The 15,783-nt window shown below is 46.0% G+C and overlaps 1 protein-coding gene across 1 annotated transcript in view; it reads right to left on the bottom strand.

Annotated features, from left to right (window-relative positions):
- Positions 1 to 6,625: 6,625 nt before the first annotated feature.
- Positions 6,626 to 15,783, bottom strand: part of KLHL3 (kelch like family member 3) — a 41,563-nt gene continuing 32,405 nt past the window's right edge. Inside the window, exons 9-15 of the mRNA XM_080627291.1 lie at positions 13,415 to 13,532; positions 12,713 to 12,910; positions 11,812 to 11,913; positions 9,407 to 9,535; positions 7,367 to 7,507; positions 7,014 to 7,157; positions 6,626 to 6,760 (exon numbers count right to left, since the gene is read on the bottom strand). Of these exons, the coding sequence (XP_080483417.1) occupies positions 6,732 to 6,760; positions 7,014 to 7,157; positions 7,367 to 7,507; positions 9,407 to 9,535; positions 11,812 to 11,913; positions 12,713 to 12,910; positions 13,415 to 13,532 (861 nt within the window). The 3' untranslated portion in view covers positions 6,626 to 6,731. The remainder of the gene's footprint in view (positions 6,761 to 7,013; positions 7,158 to 7,366; positions 7,508 to 9,406; positions 9,536 to 11,811; positions 11,914 to 12,712; positions 12,911 to 13,414; positions 13,533 to 15,783) is intronic.

Genomic DNA, 15,783 nt, shown 5'->3' on the forward strand with positions numbered 1-15,783 from the left:
CATCCAGCTCCAACCCCTGCCATGAGCAGGGACACCTTCCACTAAAGCAGCTTGCTCCAAGCCCCTGTGTTACAGTATCACAGTATGTTAGAGATTGGAAGGGACCTCAAAAGATCATCTAGTCCAATCCCCCTGCCAGAGCAGGAACACCTAGATAAGGTTACACAGGAATGTGTCCAGGCGGGTTTTGAATGTCTCCAGAGAAGGAGACTCCACAACCCCCCTGGGCAGCCTGTTCCAGTGTTCTGTCACCCTCACGGAGAAGAAGTTTCTTCTCAAGTTTAAGTGGAACCTCTTGTGTTCCAGTTTATACCCATTACCCCTTGTCTTATCATTGTTTGCCACTGAGAAGAGCCTGGCTCCATCCTCGTGACACTCCCCCTTTATATATTTATATACACTAATAAGGTCACCCCGCAGTCTCCTCTCCTCCAAACTATAGAGACCCAGCTCCTTTCCTCATAAGGGAGATGCTCCACTCCCTTCATCATCTTTGTCGCCCTGCATTGGACTCTCTCCAGCAGTTCCCTGTCCTTCTTGAACTGAGGGGCCCAGAACTGGACACAATATTCCAGATGCGGTCTCACCAGGGCAGAGTAGAGGGGAAGGAGGACCTCTCTCGACCTACTGACCACCCCCCTTCTGATACACCCCAGGATGCCATTGGCCTTCTTGGCCACAAGGGCACAGTGTTGGCTCATGGTCATCCTGCTGTCCACTAGGACCCCCAGGTCCCGCTCCCCTACACTGCTCTCTAACAGGTCGTTCCCCAACCTATATTGGAACCTGGGGTTGTTCCTGCCAGTGTCCAACCTGGCCTTGAACACTGCCAGGGATGGGGCAGCCACAGCTTCTCTGGGCACCCTGTGCCAGCGCCTCAGCACCCTCACAGGGAAGAGCTTCTGCCTAAGAGCTCAGCTCAGTCTCCCCTGTTCTGGCAGGTTCAAGCCATTCCCCTTGTCCTGTCCCTACAGGCCCTTGTCCCAAGCCCCTCTCCAGGTTTCCTGCAGCCCCTTTAGGCACTGGAGCTGCTCTAAGGCCTCCCCTTAAGGAGCCTTCTCTCCTCCAGGCTGAACACCCCTGCTTGCTGTGGGTTCATGTCTAATTAGATACAAATGGGTTAGGACTGAGGAAACATTTACAACGTCAGGTGGTAGAGATAGGTCCGAAAGCCTTGGAAACTCATTTAATGTAACAGCTCCCAGGCATTTAAACCCTCAAACCTGGCCTGAACTTGGAAAGTCCATTTAGACAAAATCTACTGCTCCTGGAATGATTTTATCACGATCCCCTTTCCAGGTAACCACGAATTCCATGTCCCAGGCTGTTTTCCATTAATCCACAAATTAGCTGCAACTCATCAACAGCATTTTTTCCACTAGCAAAGGTCTGTGAACACTTCAGGTCCACACAGATGCCTTGGGGATTTCTGGGCACTGGGTCAAAGCTCTAACACTGGCACACAATGTGTGCCCTGGGATGCAACAGCTACAGCGATGCATTAAAGCACATGGGATTACATGCTTTATATATGCTGTTGCATTTAAAACTAACCCGGTAACATGCAGATGGATAGTTCATTAAACTAGCCTTTCCAGGTAAGCAGTATTATCAGTTCTGCATTAAACTGGCGCTGCCTGGAAGGCTGCAGCTCTATAAATACTGTAGTTTCCATCAGAAAACAGCAAACCTGTCACGAACATAAACCCCCAAACTTGGCAAGGGCTCCAGCCCGGTTGGACAGGGACTGCATCCAATGTTTCCCAGTCACCAAGACCTGAACTCTAATTTGGCTGAGGTGCCCATAGCTCCCGCTGGAAGGGCACTGGCTGAGCTCCCACACACATCAGTAAGGTGACTTTGCAAGTGCAGGAGCCCTGCAAAGCTGGCAGGTTCATATCAATCATTTGGGAGCTGGAACTGGATGATCTTCAGGTCATTTCCAAGCCAAACCATTCTGTGATTCACACCTGAGCTCTGTTTTACAATACACACAGTAGGCGAAACGTTCCGGGTGGGAAAATCACAGGAATGGGGCACCAGGAGGAGATTTGGGTGCGAGTAAAGCATAAATTGAACCAAAACTTGCTGCCTGCCTGCGTCTTTCCCTGCTCCTCTGGCACAAAACCAGAGCCCAGTAATTCCTTTAGGTAGATTCAGGGAAGCTGCGCTGCGTGGAACAAGATGCGGAACAGAAAGAGATGCCTCTTCCCAAGGGAAAATTAGAAAGGAAAGAAGTCGGCGGCACATACGTTGGGTTCTAATGCAATTACAATGTCTTATGAACGAGTATGGTGTTTCTGGTGTTGCCTGTGCAGAAGGCAGGGACTCAGCAGCAGAAATTGCTTGTGCTTAAAAATCCTTACTAAATATCACATGAAGTCTTAAATAAGTATCAATAAAGTCTTACTAAGTAATTTCTGCCCCAAAATAACTCTGACTTCAAGAACATGGTTTAAATTGTATTTCAGCATTCAGCCAGTGGGACAAACTCACCACTGGGTGAGAGAACATTCTAGAAAGAGTATAATGCAAAGAAATATGAGAAGGACATTGAAAAACAACATTCAAACCACTTATGCTCTAAAGAAGCAGATCAGGTCTTTGGGACAGGTGCTGCGCATCATTTAAAGGGCCCCTTCAGAAGTTTTATTGATTGAAAAAGGAGACTTTAACATTTTAAGACCTGTAATTCACTGAGCAGGATGCTTAGCAGAGGCTGCGGTGGTTGGCAATGAAAGGAAGAGGAGAAGGCTCACGATGACATAGTTTGTAAATCAAGGACAAATCAAACGCACCGAGCTTCAGCAGCTGTGCCAATTAAATCTCATTCAATTTGCTGAACAAGAACGTTAACATTAATCACTTCGGCAAATTCCTTAGCATATTCCGTGTCACTGAGTAGTCAAGTGATTTTGTGCTTGTTTATGGTGCAGAATAACATTATATGAAGCAATGCCATTAATCACTGTGAGGCGTAAGCTAAGACAAAAAGAAGTGTTACTGGTTAAACGTGTTGATCTTTGCAGTGCTGCAGGAAATGCGTTACTTTATGGTGTTATTAAGAAATATTGAGCCCACGGGGCTCTTCTTTCATGTTTTCTCTCTTCTGCCATTGCTGCCCCTAACCAAGGGCTTTTCCATCCCAAAGAGAAACGCTCTTCTCCTGCATCCCAGCAGCCAAACAGCCTTAAACTTCCCTTGGGAAAGGAGCATCACAGACACCAGGAGAGCACCAGGGCAGCATCCCCTCCAGCATCAGCATGTGTGAGTCCCGCTGTCCCACTCCCAAGGACACAAAGTAAATCCAGTGTGTGTATTTGTTGTCATTAAAGAGGTGGGGAAAAAGAGGCAAGCGGAGGGATGAAGCTGACAAAACCATGACAGACCCAGACAGGTTTCATTAGTCCAGTTTTTATTCAAATTAAAGAATGGGGAACTACAACATGATTTCCTTTGATAATATAAATACGTCAGTGAAGACTGGCTCGCGAGCCATTCATCACACTGGACAAGAGAGCTGTCACGAGAATTACTTTGCAGAGTCCTTGGTCCTTCACACTCATGCAAAAAAGTCTTTAATTAAGAAAATAAGCTTAAACAGTCAACCAATTCATTGTGTTATAGTGTCAGGAACTGAACCCACCGCGTCTGCCTCACAGGAGCAAAGAATTTCACACCCAGGTAAATTAGTTCACAATCATCCATTACCCTTCAGAGGGTTTCATACAGAAAATACACAAATAAAAACTCTCAATATTTATTGTCATTGTAGAGGAAAATAATTTATAGACCCATAAACAAAGATAAAGGCAGAGAAAAAGAGTGAATTAACTTATTTCCAGCCTATTCTGTCGAGCACACTCCCAAACGCTGTAGCTTTGAGCAACAACTTATGCTCATGTGAATGTGATTTGGCAGCATGATGTTAAGCTAAGGGGGCAACTGCTTTTGATACAGTTTATTAGTAACAGATCCCAAAGGTTAAAAGGAGCTGTATTTATCTGTTGAACCATCCTGTTAGCTTGATGAATAGCACACCTTGCTGGGTGTTAAGGAGTTTGGTCTCCAAACACTGCGAGCGAGAGAACAGGACTAAGCTTTCATGGTGGTGTCATGCAAATGCAGCCAAGTGTATGTATGGTAATTACAGTGCTGTACACATCTGGACAAAAAAAGTATTTGGCTAAACTGAAAGAATCGAAAATTGGTTTTCATCACCCCCAATTGATCTATTAGGCACCAATGGAAAAGATGGACTTGATTCAAACTTGTTTAAACAGATCGCTTGGGGTGAATCTGTCCCACTTCACATACACAGGGCTGTTTTCCAAACCCAGCGGTATGCATCCCCTCATGGATGCTGTTGGTTTTGTGGGGGCACATCCCTGGGGATGCTTTCTCCTCAAGAGCAAAGTCACCTTTGGGAAAACCAAGGCTGGGATCCCACAGGGGATCAGCATATGGTGACCCCCAAAAAGAGCCAACAACTGGAGAGAGCTGAGGAAAGCCTTCATATTCACAAAGGACCACTGAGGGGAAGGAGCCTGAGCTTGGTTTGTAAAGCTTTTACAACACCTCCTGCAATAGTTACACTGGTTTTGGCACCCTGGGGGGGGTTGCACAATCACTGTTGTGTGCGTGGCATCCTCCATCCTCCAGCAGCACCATGCTGGAGCTGAGAAACCAAACCACCAAAAGACAGCTTGTCCGCCAAGCTGACCAGGAAACAATCACATGGCACGAGAAAATTAAATCAGAGCATTGAAATGGTGGTAAAATAACTGATAACCTAAGAGCTTACGGGTGACTGAGGTAATGGAGTTCAATTTAGCCTACAATGTCAAGCCCAATGCTGTCCTACTAACATCAACATCAGAGCTATCCCAGATCTTAGTTACAACGTGATTTCCTGTGCAAAAAACAGATTCACACTTTCATCACATCCAGCAAAAACTGCACTGGGTGTAAGAACTGGATCCAGGATTGAACGGAAGCATCGTTGATGACCATAAAAAGCAATCAAAAAGTTATTTCAAATTGTCTTATAAAAATATTTACAGTGAGATTTGTTATCACTAATGCTGCGTTTTCAGTCCTAGAAAAAGGCAATCTGTAAAGGAGCTGGCTCAGGTGCTCAGAAGTAACAATACAAACATGAAACCACACACCAAAGACAGACAAATTCAAAAAGCATCTCAAGGGGGGGGGGATACAGCTGGTTCATCACAAGTTATGGTTGTTCGTATTGCATAGCTGGAAAACGAGGTCACTTGACTTGCATAACACTGCAACATTTGTGAAGGAGAGGAAGAAACGTGTCATTTGCCATCAAGAACTAGCTGCAGCCAGGAACAGCCTCATTCATCCTTAGCAAGGGCTCTGAGCCCAGCCCTGTCCAGCAAAAAGCCTCAGCTGAGTTACAGGGGGGGAAACAAAAGAACAACAAGAAAAGAGGAGAGAAAATATTCATGAGGTCCCTTTAGCTGGGGAGTCCTTTGGGAGTCCACCCCTGTTTGCTGAAGCATGCCAAGGCTCACAAGATGACACAGAAAGGTATTTTAAAGTCAAATATCTTAAACAGAAAGCTCTAAGAATTTGGGAAGTAAGACAGCTGCCTTACAGCTGGATCTACATTTGTCTGGTTTCAATGATCTTCTGAATTCTTCACACTAATAGAGGAACACCTTCAGTAGGGGCAAGATAAAAATAGCAATTACAGTGACAGTGATTAGTTAATCTCCATCTCCGGAAGCATTAAAACACTGCAGGTATTTTGCTTGGCTCATTAATCCCTGCTTGGGTGACAGAGGGCTCTCACTGTATGCAATATCTTTACATTAATGGCACCATAAGGTATTTCTTCTAACATCTAAATGCTCTATTATGAAATGGCATTGAGATGCTGGACAGAGCTAGAACTGGGGCTTTCAGCACAGCTGAAATACATGGGTTGGGAATACTTTCTTATCTAAGCAACGTTTGCTTCCCAGGAGCAATAAACCCCATCAGAGCAGCACGGGTTTTGTGGGGTTGCCAAGTTTTGTGTGGTTCAGCCCCAGGGAAGGCACTGCCCAGCAGGTCCCACCACGTACAGCAAACAGCATTCATGGCAAGTAGAAAAATCACATGGTATTTATTTCCACCACATGACAAGCATTTCAGGGATACATACAGTAGTCCAGTGGCATATACAAACGTATGACTGAGACAGTGGCACACTCAAGCCAGAGCACCCTGTTCCAGTTCATTTCTGCTGACTGCTTTTCTCAGTTGGTACTCAGAAGTTTCCACTCCCAGTAGTAAAGTCCACCCTCCAGGCACAGTAAGTAGTTCAACAAGATAATGTGCACGGAGCATCAGTAGTGAAGAAACCCAGAAAGTTCATTTTCACTCACGTGCCCAATCGTAGCAGTTTTGTTTCACACAAGAAACTCGGTGCCTGCAGTTCAAGCACAGTGTTTATCTCAGGACACTAGCCATTGAGAAGAACAGATGATTGCACCACAGATAACAAGCAACACCTCGTGTCTAGCATGGAACATGTCCCCAGAGGGATTTTCGCTTCGCTACATGATCCACCAAAGAGCAGATGATGTTTGGAACGTATCACCGGTCATGCTAAGACGTTAACAGCAATGAGATGGGTCAAGTCAGAGGTCAGTCATCTTCCCAACACCACCAAGCTGGATCCACTTGACTTCTGCTCCTCGCACTGGCTTGATCGTGTGTCACAAGGGTTTGTGAATCACAGCCACACCTGTTGTAATGATGGACAGATAGATACAGTTATCACATGAGAAGCTCCTGGGTTGTGATGTGGGCTAAGGTCATCCTGCAAAGCCAAAGACCAACCACAAGCCAGCAGAGAGGTGTCTACTATTTCTATGAAAGCTTCCTCTGCCGAAAGCAACATAAACCATACAAAAATGTAAGATTAAAGCTTCAAGAGGTACAGCCCTCGAGTTTATGAATGACCTCAGCCATTACCAGCTCTCCCACTGACTATTTACCTGCATAACTTCTCCCTGTGCTCATGCTGGTCGGTAATAACGTCCACTTGTCTGTGATGGGGTTGTAGTATTCCACCGAGGCCAAATTGCAGGAACCATCATCTCCTCCCACCACGTAAAGGAGCCCATTCACCGCACACACACCTCAAAGCAGAGCGCAGATGGTTAGATACGGGCTAACTCATCCCCCACAGCACATCACCTGCTATGTACTGATTCATCCCCCAGTAGATCCCTCATCTTCCACTTTCTTCACTTACAACACTGATCACTTACATCACTAGCACATTAGTCACATTAAAACCCACACAGATAACCAAACCAAACACCACAGAACTTCTTATTGTGGTTACCTGCATTTCTTCTACACATATTCATGTCTGCTACTTGCTTCCACGTGTTTGTTCCTGGATCATAGACTTCCACACTCTTCCTTACTAAGGGACCATCGTGCCCCCCCGTAGCGTACAGCAGCCCACTGAGAACACCAACACCTGCCAAACAGAGCCCAACGTTAGCCAAGTGTACAGGGTTGCATGGCCCTGGTTCTCCTATTGGGTATTGCCTTGGCCTCTCCAAGGTATATCCAAAACATGGGCCACATGCACCTCAAGATCATCCAGCATGTGGTTAACTCCCCACCCATGAGTGGCACCACAGCAGACCTGCACAGTAACCCCTGGCAGACATCGTGTCCTCCAGGGCTGGGCCCTTTCTCAGGTAGATGCTATCTGAGATCAAGTCTAGTCCCACAGCATTTAACTGCCTTTATTCAACCTTTTTGGACTGACTCGTTCTTTCTTCTCTTTGCATCCCTGACCACTGCATCCCACCCCACCTTGTTGCCATCTGCCTGTTCTTTTCTGCCACGGGGTCCTTTGCTTTTAGCCTGATTCCTAATTGCAGGTTCGGGATCACTCCAGAGAGCTGAGGACATCCGTCCTCACCTCCACTAGATGTCAGCATCGGGATGGCAATGCCAGCATTGAGCACGGGCTCAGTGATGGAGGGGTACAGTAGACACATTGTGCTGCAGCAGCACTGGGGATGAGTGGCACCGGGCTGTCCCCTCCCCACAGACTGCTGGAGGGGCATCTGGGTGACAGCCACAACCTGAGAAGCTCAGCTTTCAGGTTGGGAACAGAGAATTGCAAGGCTATTTGGCAGGTGAGTACAAATTCCCTAATACTGGGGACTTGCCACATGGGGATGTACTTGCAAAGCAGCACTCAGTCTTTCAGACAATGACAGTTCACTAAAATCCATTTACAGGCACAAACTGTTTTGCTGTGTTTCAGCATGCTGTCAACAACACGAGATATTCATTCTGTTCTCCTATAAGCTTGCACTGAGATAGGTTTAAGCATCGAGCAGATACTAAAAACCTCTTAAACCAAATTCAAACCAGCAGTGTGGGATCGTATTTGCCTCTCCTGGAGTTATGGAAAAGGTATTAGAGTGAGGAAAGAAAGACCATGTGTGGAGAGCAGCCTCTCAAGTGCCCAGCTCAAAAAGGAATTCCCAGCACAGCTTAACCTGCAGGCTCATCTCAGCCCCCAGGCTTGGCCATCTCCAGGTAACTGCCGCTTTAAATGCTGTACAACGAGAAGTCCAAGCCTTGACATCAGGAAGGACCCTCCTGCACACGCTGAGCTACAGAACCAATACTGACACATTCTCTTACATATCTGAAGATGATTTTAAATGCAATGGATAAAAGCTTTTATCACTTTCAGACAGGAACAGCCACAGAGAGGACAAGTGCTTACCTAGCCTAACATCACATAGTAAATTAGAAACCATCAAGATTAGAATATAACTCTTTTTTAACCTGTCCTTTCCTTTAATAACCAATTCTTGCCAGCAAAAGGTACACTAAAAACTGGCTTAGCAGGGACAATCTGAGATTATTTCTGTTACCTTGGCTAGATCAGCACACCAACCAGTGCAGATGTGCTTTGTGCTGCAAAGCACCCACCGGATGCTTGCAGAGAAGATCCACAAGGAAAACCCATCTGACATCCCCTAAACAACAGGAGAGAAGGAGGTGCAGCTTGGCTTTCCAGTCCCCAGCTGAGCATGCAGCTGGCAATTTGGAAAGCTGACTCTTAGCTTACAAGTGAGCTGCATCTGTTAGCAAGGCTACTTAGAAACACTGAACATCATTTCATTAATCGAGAAATTCATTTCAATTTGGCAAGATTTTAACCAAGTCAGGAGAGCAGCACACATCTTCCAAGCAATTATGGTTTTTCCCCTCATGGGAAAAGGATGGAAATAACAGGTTGCACTTGCCAGCCCTGCAATGCCAAAACACGCTTCTCCTTCCTTTCCAGGAGCAGAGGAGAACCCAGTGATCAGCTGCTCTTATGAACACATCTTGGAGCCAGTACCTGCCCCGCTGCGCCGAGTGCTCATGTCAGCTACGTAGGTCCATTCGTTGGTGGCCGGGTTGTACTGCTCGACGGTACTAAGGCACTGACGGGATGCTCCATCGTAACCTCCCACCGCATAGAGCTTCCCTGGAAAAGACACACGTTGGCATCAGCACTACAGCTACAACTGATTTCTGTTACCATCACGCCTCACAGCTCCAGGTGAGGACAGATCCTGGTTGACAGAATCCCTGGGAGATGTGCCTAAACCTGCTGGGATGCCTGAGGAACATCCTAGCGGAAGGATCTGAAGTAGACTCACATGACTGTATTTAAATCTATTAAAGCTGTCAACCAAGACAAAGAAACAACACAATAGCTTAATTAGAAGCCAAAAGCCCAGAGGGTTTTCCAAATGACTTGTTGGCCCAGGAGAAGAGGTAACATCAAAGCTGATCGAGCATTTCCTCCTGCTCAGGCAAGGTGTGCAGTCAAAGGTCAATACTGTACATTAATTACTGTATCACATGAGCAATAAATATGCAACAGCCTCATATGTTAATCTAATACCTGCATGGAAACCTAGACGTGATCTTGAAGAACCTGGGCCAAATCCAAAGCAACCAATGCTGCTAGCACAGCTGAGGCCAGCTGGTGCACTTGTGTCAAGCGATCATAACACAGAAGATAACCCTCACAGCATGGGATATTTGTCCCTCCCTACCCTCAGCTCAAGGAAAGCTGAATAACATACAACTAATGTGCTTCTCTGGTCTCAATCAGGTATCATGGAACTACACCATATATGAAACAAGGCTGATGCTTCATTATGTCCTGTTTTCAGAGGCCTTTCGGACACTCTCACCTTGTCTCCCTGTATCGTCTATCAGCTTGTTTTGCATTTAGGCAGAAGAGTTTCCCTGTGCTTCTTTACTACAGTACCTAGCACAAAGGTGTTCTGATTCAAGACCAGGCCTCATTACAACAACCAACCATTAACAAAGTTCAACAAATAGGTAGGAAAATTCTAACACCATTTCTGTACAAACCCCACAAATAAGACCAATTTTCAACCCATATCAGCAGAGCCTGGCCACAAATGAGCTATGCAATTCATTGCATACACATGAGACTCCCACCAGCAGTTATCATCTACAGTCCTACGCTTTTGCATCCTCCTGTTTCCTTGATGTTTACAAGCTCCAAGAACAGGCCAGCTCTTCCCTTTCTCCCATGGCTCCACTTACAGCCTCCTCACACTGTCATCATTAGGAGAGGTCTCCAAGGATCAGGTTTGTGACTGTGCTCCTTCTGCATCTTCCCGTCTCTTTAAACATTTCAAACTCTTGTTTGTGCTGTTGGTTCAACCCACCTGGTGTTAGTCAATGAATCAAGGCAAGAGTGCCACATTAGGCAAGACAAGATAAAGCTCCCTAGCTGGCATCAAGTAGTAGATGTTTTCAGTACCCACAGATATCAGATCAATCTTTATCATGTTCAGATGAACAAGCTGCCGCTTGTTCCCTACAACATGATCAACTCTTCTTCCCATCACATGCTCTCATTATGTTTTCTCATGGACTCCAACATGTGCAACACTTATTTGCACTTTCAAACAAAGCAAAGGGAAAGGATTTTATGTTTCCCGTAGAAAACGTGTCCATAGAAAAGCATCTCTCACGAACACACATAGTATTTGTTCTGCATTCAAATCACTTCAGCAAATCCCACTGACTCCCAACCAGCCCAACACCTCACTCATAGGCCAATTTTGAAGGAGATGCTTCTGAAATAAACATGCAAATTTAGCACAACCACCACTATTTACTCTAACTTTATCTCCCTCTCTCTTCTCACATATACACATAAGCACACTTCAGGTATTCCCCATGCGAACAGGTCAAACCAAACCACTTCAAAGGGCAGTTTGTAACAAGGCTCATTCCAGCAGCTGCTCTGCACTGTACTAATTGCAAACTGGTACATGTCATGTTAAAGACAAGGTCAAAACCCCTTTCACTTGCTTCAGAATCAATTGTGCTAAAGGAAGAAAAGGTTCCTACTTAAGCCTGTTCTTTCCTGATGGCACCAGCATACACTGCGTGCCACCATTCGCCTTCACCAGTCAGAAGCTGCCCAGGAAGAATAAGGATTGAAAGAATCCTGCACACACCTAATGGCACTCACAGGAGGCATGGGTTGGGCTGATACGGGTCTGAGGCTCCTGGAAAGCTACATATGATTTTTCATTGAGATAAAGAGGAGAATGGGAAAAGCTGCAGCAATTACATCATATAAAATAAATCTTTACCAACAAGTCTAGGGAACAGGCCCAGCAGTTCCCTCCTATTGCACTCAAGCATTCAGGCTTCCCTTTGACACAGTAACATTTGCTTGATGGACATGGCTGCTGATTTTCTTACCCTCCACAACTCCAACTCCAACACTGCTTCTTCTTGTGTTCATGGGAGCCACAAAAAACCACTCATTGGTTTTATAGCTATAGGCCTCAACTGATGCCAGACCTAGTTAAAAAGGGGATACACAGGTTTTCTAATTAAAAAAAAAGAGAAGAAAAAAAGATTGGTGTTGCACTTTCATCTGCCTTCCACCTCCTCCCAAGCCCCTAATTCCCCCCACACTCCTATAACCCAATTCTCTAATCCCTTGTCTTTCAGGCTGGCACCAATGTGTCAATGCCATTTCAGCAGCAGGAAGTACTGTTACCCCATGGCCCCTGCAATGTGCTGGAGACACCAAGGTGGAGCAGAGTCCAGATTCCAAGCCCAGAAGTCCTATATCCTTTCAAGCATTACAAAATGTCCATGCAGAGGTTTAGAAACTACCCCCAAACCCTGTTGCAATTGTACTCATCACCAGCCGAGATAATTTAGGGCTTAACCAAGTGGCAAAGCTTCTGAGCAGAGGCAGAGGTGTGAATCTAAACATGCAGTTATGCCAAGAAAAATCCCAGCCACACATACCCCACAAGGTGCCACGCTGGCATTTTATATGTGTTGCTATGAAAAAATATAACTAAAACAAGGAAAAAATCCCTTTTCAGTCCAGGAAAAAGCATATTCACACAGAGAATGAGACTGAAGGAGCTGTATCACTAAGGAAAAGCACTAGGGTGAGATTTCCTGCCACTACTGATGGATCAGAACATGCACACGGTTAGTTACAACATGCAGTAAACCCAATCCCTGGCTCTTTCTCTACAAATCATAGAGGAAGGGGGCAGGAATCTCACTAAAGCTCTGCAAGGGTCTCTGAACACATTTGTCAGGTCAGGCACTGCCTGGTTTTTGCCCCATCACCTACCAGTGCTGCCATCAAAGCCGCCCACTGCATACAGGAGATCATTGAGCACGGCTGCGCCTAAGGTGCTTCGTCTTTCCTGCATGCTGGCTATGGATGTCCACTGGTCCTTCACACCATCGTACACGTCAACCGTCCGTACCCTTAAAGAGCCATTGAAGCCCCCGACAGCATAAACATTGCCAGCCATAAACACCACACCTGAGAACAGAGGAAAGGGATTTCACAGAGGTTTTACAAACGGTTTGGGAAGTGAGTGTCATCAGACCTCTGTCAGAGTGTGTAAGATAGGAGGAGGAGCAGAACCTTGGCACACCCTTGGCATCTTCTGCAGGTTAAGAGCACTGAAACATAGTATGATAAAACATATGTGTCATATGGAAGGTGAAATGCACATAAATAAATGGCATCATAAGGCACAGATGCATTTCACACCTGAATGAGTAATTTTCTGGGGCACAGAGAACACCAGATGGTGATCCACATTCACAGGCCTGTCAGACGGCTTCAGGGGAACACTCTCAACTTACAAATCTTCTCCATCACCTATTCCTCAGCACTCAGAGGGACTGACTCAGCTCCTTTGATTTTCACTAGGAAACCAGCAAGGAAAGCTGGTTGAAAGGGATGACTGAGGGACCTGTATCCAGTGCTGAAGAGTTGCACTAGGAAAACAAAGAAGGTTGCAGCAAAAATTCTCATTACCTGCTCTGCATCTCCGGGAGGGAAGCTCAGCAACCTGATCCCACCGCTCCTCCTCAAAATCATAGCACTCCACGCTGCGAATGGCTTTAGGTGCTTGCCCACCCACCACGATCATCACCTGGAGAGGGAAGACAAGAAGCTAAAAACATGCCGCAGGCCCACTACAAGCTTCTGCAGCAATACCTATTTCAGTCAGTTCTATTCCAAGAGGGAACAAGTTATCTCCAATCTAATGCACACTAAATACGGCAGCCCCATTAAACCTTCTTTACCATTTCCAAGGTGGGCAACGTGCCCTGTTTCCCCATGAAACACAAAACCGCTTTGGAACCATGGTACATGCAAGGCTCTCTGCATGAGTATTGTTAAGTGAAGCAGATCCCAGTGTAATTCCCACAGCCAGCCCAGTGTTTAGTCATTACCTCTATGGTGGTGCTAAAAACAATCGATGCCACTTAGCAAATAAAGCCTGACAGCTGTATTGCCACCTGCAGGGAGATGACACTCAAGGGGATCACCAGGACTATTAAGACTCAGGGTGCTGGGCTGCTGAAGGAAGTGATTTGTCAGCTTCATTAAGGCTTCTGGTTGCAATATGTATTGGTGCAAACCCAGTAATTAAGCCCCAAATTCGTTATAGATAGGGAAGATCTATGTGAAGGTGACCAAGGACAACCTCTGGAATGAAAGAACTGCTCTGCTGGGTCAGGATAAAGGTTCACCCAGCCCCAGACTCCATTCCCAGCACTGGCAAATGGGGACACTGGTGGAAAAGTGAGAAGATGTGGACAGTATGAAGTGTGGTTCTTCCCAAATCTGCCCTGTCTGCCATCAGAAGACAACTCCCCATGGACCTGCTGAATTGCAGTGGTCCCAGGAACCTGCACTCAGCATCACTGCTGAGCCCCAGTTGGGCACTGCAAACCAACCAACCTGAACCTACAAACAGCTCAATCTGCACTTTGTTCTGAACACAACCCTCCATGGCATCAAGAGGGAGCATTTGCTCCCCTTATCTCAGCACATCAGGAGGAGCAAACACTACTCAAGACAATCTGATTTTTACAAGGCCAATGAGCTAGAAGCAAGATAACAGCGCTTTAGATATAGCCAAAGTGTAGATGGCAAACTGGCTTTAGCCTCTGCAAGGCAGCTATGAGTAGCTGAGGGGATAAAAGATTGTCACTCGAGATCACCCGGGTAACGAGCTCAACTCCAGTCTGGGCTGTTGTAAAGCACAGAGCTAGACAGCAATTTGAAGCATGTGAAGAGCCTGAAAATAGCAGCTGTTTGATCTACAGCGATGAGAATATGACATTAGGAAGCAAAGTGAGTCTAAATTAGCAGCCTGTCTATGAGTTGCGTAACAGCCTTCCACGGAAAGCTGCAGAGCTTCACGTGATTACAGAATTAATGCTAATCCCCCACCAGCAGGACCAACAGACCAGATTAAAGTCTCTCAGTAACAGGATTGCTGGAAGATCACCACCTTCTCTTTCTTTACAGCTAAAAAGAAGGGAGAAGAGACCCGCAGAAGGTTTGGGTTTGTACTCATAGGTCACACTGTAGATGTTGAGAACTTCTGAACTCATTGGTTCGCTGTTTGCTTTATTGTTAGCTACTTTAGTCCTTGAACAAGGGTCACAACAGCCCTTCATGATACCCCCAAAGCTATGTTCTACCAACTTCATCTCAACACCAGCGAGCAGAAAGCAGAAAAAACATGCCAACACACTCTGCAGAAGAATAATTTCTCGACGGAAAGTCCAACATCTAAACATCTTAACAGCCCTTGATGGCACAGATCTCATACACTATCTCACAAACCCAGCCTCCTGTAATCTGTGCTTAGAAAAACAATACACTGTGGTTTTGATGTCTTACAATCTCCAAAATGCTTATTAATAACTTCAGCAACAGTCTGTTGAGGGACACTGTGCCAAACTGTGTTTATGTCTGGGGCACAGGGAAAACAGCTTCTGTTGTCATTTTTAATTCACTAATAAAGCAGTGGACAGAGCATCACACACGTGCAGAGTCATTGCAGGGAATAACAAGGATTATTTAATGCAGTAGCTGTTCTGAGTCTATTAAAATCTGCTTCAGACTTCCTGCCCACGGGTTTGGGTGCTGTTGTTTCCTGCTTTCCTGGCTTCTGATTATGGATACGGGAAAAGGAAAGACACCTACCGTGACCCTCCTCAGCAGGGCTCCACAATAGTGCTACAAGCCAGCAGAAACCTCGAGCAACCCTTTGAGCATTACAGGCAGCTGCTCGCTGCCACTCCATGGGTCAGTGATTTCCAAGCCACTCACAAAATGAGCTGTGGCTGACAACGTTTGAGGAGCAGACCTTTGCCCCTGGGAGC

Source organism: Psittacula echo, assembly GCF_963264785.1.
Source record: "Psittacula echo genome assembly, chromosome: 11".
NCBI classification, from domain to species: domain Eukaryota; kingdom Metazoa; phylum Chordata; class Aves; order Psittaciformes; family Psittacidae; genus Psittacula; species Psittacula echo.